This window comes from Oxyura jamaicensis, chromosome 23 (genome assembly GCF_011077185.1).
Source record: "Oxyura jamaicensis isolate SHBP4307 breed ruddy duck chromosome 23, BPBGC_Ojam_1.0, whole genome shotgun sequence".
NCBI classification, from domain to species: domain Eukaryota; kingdom Metazoa; phylum Chordata; class Aves; order Anseriformes; family Anatidae; genus Oxyura; species Oxyura jamaicensis.
Window position 1 is genome coordinate 7,088,840 of NC_048915.1, and position 8,296 is coordinate 7,097,135.

The following is an 8,296-nucleotide window of genomic DNA, read 5'->3' on the forward strand; positions in this document are numbered from 1 at the left end:
CTTCTCTGTATTAACAAATCTGACATGCAGTGCATGGGTTTATGAAAAGAAATATTATGCAGATAAATATTGTTCAAATAGCATAAGCATGCGTGAGACATTAAGACGAGTTTTTTTTTTTTTTTTTGGGGGGGGGGGCGAAAAAGAAGATGCTTTCAAACACTTGTCTCTGCTTGTTTTTAAGGTGTAAAAAGATGGTTCCTGCATCCAAGAGATTTACCAATGTTCTCACCATATCACTGAAAAGATTTGCAGATTTCACAGGTGGAAAGATCAACAAGGTATATTTAGCGCTGTAATGCAATTTTATCATCATGTAATGGGACATCCCCCAAAGCTGAAAGTTGTTAATATTTTCAGGCAATAATTGTAGACTAACGACTATGGCTTATTATTTCTCTTAATATCAATAAAGTTCCTGCTTGACAAGAAGCATATACTTTCATCTGAGAAGGCTAATTCATCAGAAAACAGTTCTCTGCAACTTCTAGTATTAAACATTGTTTATGGGAAGACTTATTTTTAGTGAATCGAGAAATATATTCATATAATTTTGTCGGTGTTTTTTGGAAGTGTTTTTCTCTGGCTAGTCCACAAAATACTTTGGGATAATTTTTCTATCTTCTTGGTCTCTCTTTAGGAGGCAAAATATCCTGAGTATTTGGATCTTCGAGCCTACACGTCTCAACCAATTGGAGAACCACTCCTCTACACCTTATATGCGGTGCTGGTGCATCATGGTATCAACTGTTGCTCAGGACACTATGTATGCTATATAAAGGTAGAAGTCAACATCATCTCTAACAGGGTAAACGTTGTGCTGGCAAACCAATTAAAGTGTTACTAGTAGCTACTGTTTCTAGGGAAAAAGATTTCCTGAAATAATGCCGGACTTGAAAATGGGATCTTAAGCTGTGATTGACTCTCTGCTAAGCAGAGGCCAAATGTGTACCTACTGAGAAGCATGTGATAAGTGATAGCATTTTGTAAAGAGACTGCTGAAAAATCTGAACAGTGCTGCTGCAGAACTCTGAATGGTGGGGGGATAACAACTGTCTTAACCGATCTGGAATCTCAAGTTTACTTTTCAACAGACAGAAGGAGAGTCTCTCAAGGCAAACAGAGAGAGAAATAACACCCGATACTCATGTCAACATAAATTTATGCTCAGAGTGTAGGTGTAGGGACAGCATCGGTATGTATATGGAATGTCGGGAGAGGAAACTGTATCAGTATTTATAGTTTTTCTACTTCCCCTCCCCCTCCCCCCCAGCTTGTTGCACACCCCTGTCCCCCGGAAACAGCCACGCCACCATCAGCTGCAAATCCAGCATCAGGACTGACATTGGCAAGGGATAATAAATCAGTAGATCGTACAAAAAAGTTCCCATGAAAAGTATGTATAGAAAGACCTAGAAGCAGATGAAATAATTCAGACAATGAGGTTGTAACAGCATGAAAAACTTCTTTCAATAATTAAAGCCCACAGTCCTTATGTTTTCAAAATACAGTAAAAAATATTTATCCCAAATATTAAGCACAATCAGTTACTATAGGAATCACCACACCTTTCAGAGTGATCCCATACATTTCATACTCAGTTTGGAATGCTCCAAACTGAACAATGCTCTTACACTACACATTTCAACTTGGTTGAAAGGAGAAGGTTCAGTCTTAACTAAAAACTGAAACAAAGAAAAACCCAACGAATATCCAAATAGCAAAAGCTAACAGCACATGTAAAGATGACAGAAATCTGATTCTTCAGTGAAAGAAACAGAGTGAAATTTAATCTTGTTGAAGACTAAGCACATTCAAAAAGACAGTTAACATGAGAAAATACTCGGGGTGCACCTAGGGGTGTCCGCTCCGCAGTCGATCCCACAGCCAAACAGAGTGTCTCCTGGCTGGCTCGCCAAAATGATTCGCGGAAAAGACTCCACAATCAGTAAGATTGTAAAGTAGGTATGTTTATTCAGCGCTGGGCAGCACGGGGGTAGTCCCACCAAAGTCGTGCGCAACAATTCACTCACTTGCATTCTCTTTTATCCCCTAAAATATTACCTATGCATTAAGTTTCACAACACACCTATGCATATTCATTTCCTAGCTCCACCTAGCCCCGCTTCATATGCTAATTATCAGTCCTTCTGCGCTTGCATAGTGCTTTCTGGTGGTCATCCGGGTGGTCGTCGGGATGAAGATGTCTTCATCAGAGTTGAACTTTTCACCTTATCTTCTAGTGCATGCTCTCTGAGCCCTTGGTCTCAGTCCAAACCGTAAGGTTGGTTTGTCTTGGTTCCCAGGGTCCGAGGGTCCTCTGTTATTTAGGAACCTTGCCAGTGTGACCTTCTTTTAGTCCTCCTCCTTACTCCTTCTGTGCATTCTTCTCATGCTGTATTTGCACGTACATTTCGCATTTTCCCAGCGCAGCACAAGCAATGAGTGTTGTCTATATATTTATTCTTAATTAGTCTAATCAATCTAATTCCTAATTCCATGTTTCACTACCAGAGCATTAACTAAGGCATCTCTTGCATCTGAAAGACTAGATGAAACTGAGCAATCCACTGCTGTTGGATTAGAAGAAGAAAGAAGGTTAGTAGAGTTGACCTAATTCGTTTCATTTTCCATACAGAAGCTTCTTTTTCCAATGCATAAAAAATATAAATATAGGAGTTGTAACACTTGATTTAAACTGTAGTATTATTTTATTTTATTTTTTAAATTAAAACTGTAATTTAAATTTAAACTGTAGTAAACACGAAACTATGTGCACATCATGTTTTAAATCTTACGCACTGTGTGTTTCTCTTGCATTGGTGAACGTATTTGGGAATGTATTCCCAAGTCTAACTGGTTTAAGCTAATACTGTTTTGGCTATCACAATTTTTCACCAGTCTCCTAATTTAAATGATTGTGGATCATACCGTACACTTGCCCGTGAGGTCAATTAGTGTTGATACTTAGTGGTGTGTACTTGGAGGCGTTGCTTGGATTGTATGTGTGAGCTGACTCCTGACTGCATCAGGCCTGATCAAGTTTAGTCTGTCTATTGGTGAGAGAAAATAAATGGATAAACTCATTCCAGTCCTGTTTACTGGAGATCCCTGAATAGTTCTGCACCTATTCCTCGAGCATTTCTTCCTAGCATTGCTCCCAGCAGAGCTGACAGATTTGCATTGGTACAATAAAGGCAGGAAAACTATCAACAGCATAAAAGCAGAGAGAAGCAACTGATAAGACTATTCTCTCGGTAACAACACAACAGAGAAAGCACCGACTTCTGACTGAATGGAATATATTCCTACAACCAATGTGCAAATTCACCTCTCCACCAAAGCTGTGAATGCAAGTCCTCTTTTTCCAGGTTTAGTTTTTTATTATTGTTAATAAAGGTAAAACCTCTATAAATTACTTTCTCAGCCGCTCTTAGAAGCTATCTTTTACCCATATTCTCCTGACACTAAATGGGTTGTTTTTTTCCGCACTATTACTTCCTTTACTTATGTCAGTGCTAAGAAGTCCTAATGAGTATATTAGAGGCTAAAATCATCACAGAGCTAAATGAAAATAAATGATTACGATCATATTTCTTACAGAGTTTACATAAATCTTTGTTTCTAAGAAGAAAAAATGAACACAACTATCAAGCACTAAATATTTTGAAGTTATGAGATTTATTGAAGATCATACCCTGCAGTAAACTTTCCTAATACTTAAGTATGATTTTTGTGAACACAAAAGATACTAAAAAATCAAAAAGCAGTGAACTTTATGTGAATTTGAAACTATTCACTTTAGCTTCTTTCGTGTGTTTCATTTCCTTTCCATGGAAATTAAATTTTCCTTCTTAGTACCTGAAAATACAAACACATGCACTGAAAACTATATGATTTTTCTTCACAAAATAAAATGAAGTAGCTATGAGAGACTTACAACAAGCCCTTGGGCAACTTTAATTAGTTGCCAAAATAATCTAAGAATTGCTGCTACAATCTATATTATGATTTTCACTGTAAAATCAAGTAACAAAATAGATTTTTAAAAGTCAAGTAAAACCAAAAAAACTATTTAGGCACTAATCAGATCAAATAAGCCTGGTCATTTTTTGTTTCTGTCCTGTAAGTTCAAAAAGGAGAACTCTATTTCATAATTATAGGAAAGGACATTACTCAGTTCCTCCAATGGAACAACTACTAGCTTATACATACCTGTTTGAGAAGAGCCCAAACATCCAAGGGCAACAACCTGAGGGAATTTGGTGCTATCAGCATGGACTGCTGCAGGCAGTTGACATACACGAGGACAAAGAGTCTACCGCAGCATTAACTAAAAAAAAATAAAAATAAAAATAAAAATATGAGTTGTAAAACTTGATTTAAACTGTAGTATGAACACGAGACTATGTGCACATCATGTTTTAAATCTTATGCACGTAGGTTAGCTATTGATTAAACTATTCGCTATTGTACATCCAATATGATTTACAACAATTCTTGTGACAAAAAAAAATATCAAAAATAACGTTCTCATTTCCACAGCATAACAGTTTGTGCAACTTCAGTTCCATCTTTCTCTGCTAAGAAAAAGCTGTAATCTTTTGGTTGGAGGAAGCCACCTGCTGGAATGAATGCGCATTTGAGACAAGATTCAGAAGTACTGGTCCTTTTTTTTGTCATTCATTTGGTTACTCATATACAACATGGCATACACTAAAATCCTGCACAGAGCCATAACATTCACAAGCAGAGATCGATCTATGAAAGATCCACTTGTGGCCCATGCGTACAGAATAAGCAAGAATCCTCAATCTGGCAATGGCAGATTGAAAGCACAGAAAAGTAACGCAGAAAGTGGAGATGTCAGAAGTACTCTCTATCCCCATTTTTTTTTTTTTTCCTTAAAGCACACAAAAACAAACAGGAAAATGAATAGCCAATGAATTTGCTACTTTAAAAGAGAACACATAAAAAGCTATTTGAAACTCACTCCTGTTTGCTAAGAGGCATACAACTCCTTGTATATCTGCTCCTGCATATACATCAGCCAATGAATTTACCACAGGCAAGCAAAGTGTGTGCACACGAATTCGACATTCACCTAATAAAAAAAATAAGTAGAAATCATCACACAGTACTGCTTGGTAGGAAGAGGGATCCAAATTCAGTCATCACAGTGCATCTCCTCTCGTCCAAGATGCACTCTTGGTAAAAACACACCAGTCAGGAGTTTGCTGTAATACCATTTCTCACTCCTGTCTCAAATTCTGAAATGCTCTCAAGTATTCAACTTGAATAATCAACACAGGTTCATAACATGAACTACTTTCTAATGGCCAAACCAAGCATTTTGACTGTACAGATGAAGTACGTAGTTTGCCACTCTAAAATTTGTGGCATCCACCACAATAGAAAGTAGCTGCTATTCTTTACGCCTACCCGGTAGCATCCACCACTTTCATAGCTCTGTGATTTTGGATAAACTAAGTGCCAAATATGTTACTGCTTATAACAAGGATATGCCTTTGAAGTAAAGTTGTTGAACAAGATGACGCAGAATTGAGATGAATTCAATTTTTTCCATCAAAACAGAGCTTATGAAGTTTTTTATGATGTGACTAACTGCCAAGTAGGTTCCCTAACTTGGACAAGATTTCCCTAAATTATGAATATCAACAAAAGGCTGTGAAAAGAGCTATACAAACATTACCTTAAAATAATAATAATAATAATAAAAAAAATGGTGAATTCATTTGAATGAATATTCCTTTTTATATTTGAATGAATTTTTCCTTATGTATACTTCCTTTGCTCGAAGTATACAAAAGAGCTGTTTGAAAACAAACCAAGGATGTGTCAGCAAGACTTTCCTCAATGGACATTTGTACTGCAAATCCTGCATCAGGATTGACACTGGCAAGGGATAAAAAAATGAGGAGATTGTACAAAAAAGTTCCCATGAAAAGGATGTATAGAAAGCCCTAGAATCAGATGAAATAATTCAGACAATGAGCTTGTAACAGCATGAAAAACTTCGTCCAATGATTAAAGCCCACAGTCCTTAAGTTTTCAAAATACAGTAAAAAATATTTATCCCAAATATTAAGCACAATCAGTTACTATAGGAATCACCACACCTTTCAGAGTGATCCCATACATTTCATATTCAATTTGGAATGCTCCAAACTAAACAATGCTCCTCCACTACACATTTCAACTTGGTTGAAATGAGATGGTGCAGTCAACTAAAAATTGAAACAAAAGAAACAGCTAATATCCAAATAGCAAAAGCTAACAGTACACCTTTTGTAAAGGTGACAAAAATCTGATTCTTCAGTGAAAGAAATATGGAAGAGTATTTACAATATACCTTTTGTGCATCCTATGCGCATAACTGCCTCAAAACCAATCTTCCTTGTAAGGTGTCTTTTAAGGTCTTTCTGCAACTTTTCAGCCTGAGCAGGATTATGGATATGTTGATAAACTGGATAATAATAGATGCACCCAGCAGAGTATTTGGACATGCAAGCTGTGAAGGAAGAAAAGTTGTTGTTAGAAGGTAAACCATGAGGTCAGGACGTTAAGATTGTGTATAATGTTCTTCAAGTCACATCTATATTGACCTTTTTCCGGATATGAACTGCATCTGTAAGATGACAAGAGCTGGACTCAGGCCACTGAAGACATCAACAAGTCACTCCAATGCACAGTTATATCAGTATACACTTACTTCAATAACCTGTCTTAGCTGCCAAAGGTAGCATGGAGTGCTTGCAAGAATATTTAATGACGTAGACATAAAACTAAGTGTGTGTGCAGAGATAAATCCTAGTTTACTACTGAAAGAACTGTGTTCTCTTCCAAAGATTAAACCTTATTTGTTGCCTGCCACCTACCTGTTTTCTATTCTCGAGCAGGAGTACTTTCTAGTTTAAAACTGAAAGCTCAGAATAAATTGTCTTTGATACCACCAATCCAGTACCCCTGTTCTTTACTGATATCAACTTCTAAGTCAATTCCTATGCAGTATTAGCTGCATTTACAAAAGTGCATAAAGACTTATAAGATCAAAGAATTCCTGAAGCAGCCTGTGCTTTTCAAAGACAGACAACACTTTGGGAGGAATTAATACATACAGTAGGCACTCCTTACCAAGAGAAGCTAGATCAGCATATTGTGAACTTAATAGAAATAAGTCCACAGCTGTCTGTTGGCCTGAACAGTCCAATGCCAACTTCTTAGAAAAATCCATAGCTGGACCAAGATGTTGGACCACCTTTGGTGAAGAAGTTACATGGGAAAGAATTAAAATAGTGATTGTGTTCCATAAGAATTTAAGGAACAACAGATTTAGTGTTCAATAAATAGCAAAGTATCATAAGCAAGTTTCATTTAAGCAAAATTGTATAGGCATTTCAAAATAGCTGCAGAAATTAGGTCATGTTGCACATTCTTTTAGATCATCTTTACAAGCAGGTTTAATACTCCCTTCAAAAAAGTTTACACTCTCATACAAATAAACATTCACATAACTCTAACATTTACTAGATACTTTATTTACCATGCCAAAAATAATAAGAAAACATGTTTTAGGCGTACAGTTTCATATATACATGATATGTATATATTCAAAGCCTTGGTTGATAATAAATTGAGTCAAAAGATACTTGCAGCTTCTTCTCGCTGAAAGAAAAAAAGGTTTTGCTGTCAAGAAACACACACATGTATAAATTAGTGATCATACATGCACAGACACTGAATATTTAAAAGTTAGCGAATTGCTATAAACAAGAAACGAGTTGGTCTGTAGACAATGCAAGTCAGAAATGTCCAGTCCCTAGGCTCCTGAGATGAATAATTAATGAAATTTGTATACCTTTGTGCTTGACCTTTGATTGGGATCTTCTCTGGAATGCAAAAGCCCTGCACCCAAGGATGGTAACTGTGTTTGAAAGCCGACGTCCTGTTGGAGATACCAGTTTAAATGCAGCCTGAAGAGCAGGGTCCAACGCACTGTGTGTTTCTCTTGCATTGGTAAACATATGTGGGAATGTATTCAGTAGATCTTTTATCAGCTGCAAAATAGATTGAAAGCTGCTTATGAGATTCACAACCTTAAGATTTTCTGCTATTTCTGAAAAGTTACAATGCCACGACCAAAATGATGAACAATCAGTACCTAATAATTCAGTTCAGTTTGAACAAATTGGGAAAAGCAGTTAGAACTTTTAAAACTACATTGTGTTGAACAAAATAATTTTTATAATTAAAAAGCAACACGGGAATTACACAT

At 36.5% G+C, this 8,296-nt stretch overlaps 1 protein-coding gene across 1 annotated transcript; it reads right to left on the reverse strand.

Annotated features, from left to right (window-relative positions):
- Positions 1-1,205: 1,205 nt before the first annotated feature.
- On the reverse strand, positions 1,206-7,993 carry LOC118177723 (protein transport protein Sec24B-like). The gene is made up of 4 exons (XM_035345707.1): positions 7,880-7,993; positions 7,156-7,279; positions 6,374-6,532; positions 1,206-1,412 (listed from the first exon to the last, which is right to left on the reverse strand). The coding sequence occupies exons 2-4, from the start codon at positions 7,253-7,255 to the stop codon at positions 1,237-1,239; spliced, it is 435 nt and encodes a 144-aa protein (XP_035201598.1). The 5' UTR covers positions 7,256-7,279; positions 7,880-7,993; the 3' UTR covers positions 1,206-1,236.
- Positions 7,994-8,296: the final 303 nt, after the last annotated feature.

Coding starts and splice junctions, on each gene's coding strand:
- LOC118177723 (XM_035345707.1), bottom strand. CDS start 7,255: ATGGATTTTTCTAAGAAGTTGGCATTGGACTGTTCAGGCCAACAGACA. Junction 6,533..7,155: donor TGCTGATCTAGCTTCTCTTG/GTAAGGAGTGCC, acceptor CTTCCTTCACAG/CTTGCATGTCCAAATACTCT. Junction 1,413..6,373: donor GCGCATAGGATGCACAAAAG/GTATATTGTAAA, acceptor ATCTGCTTCTAG/GTCTTTCTATACATACTTTT.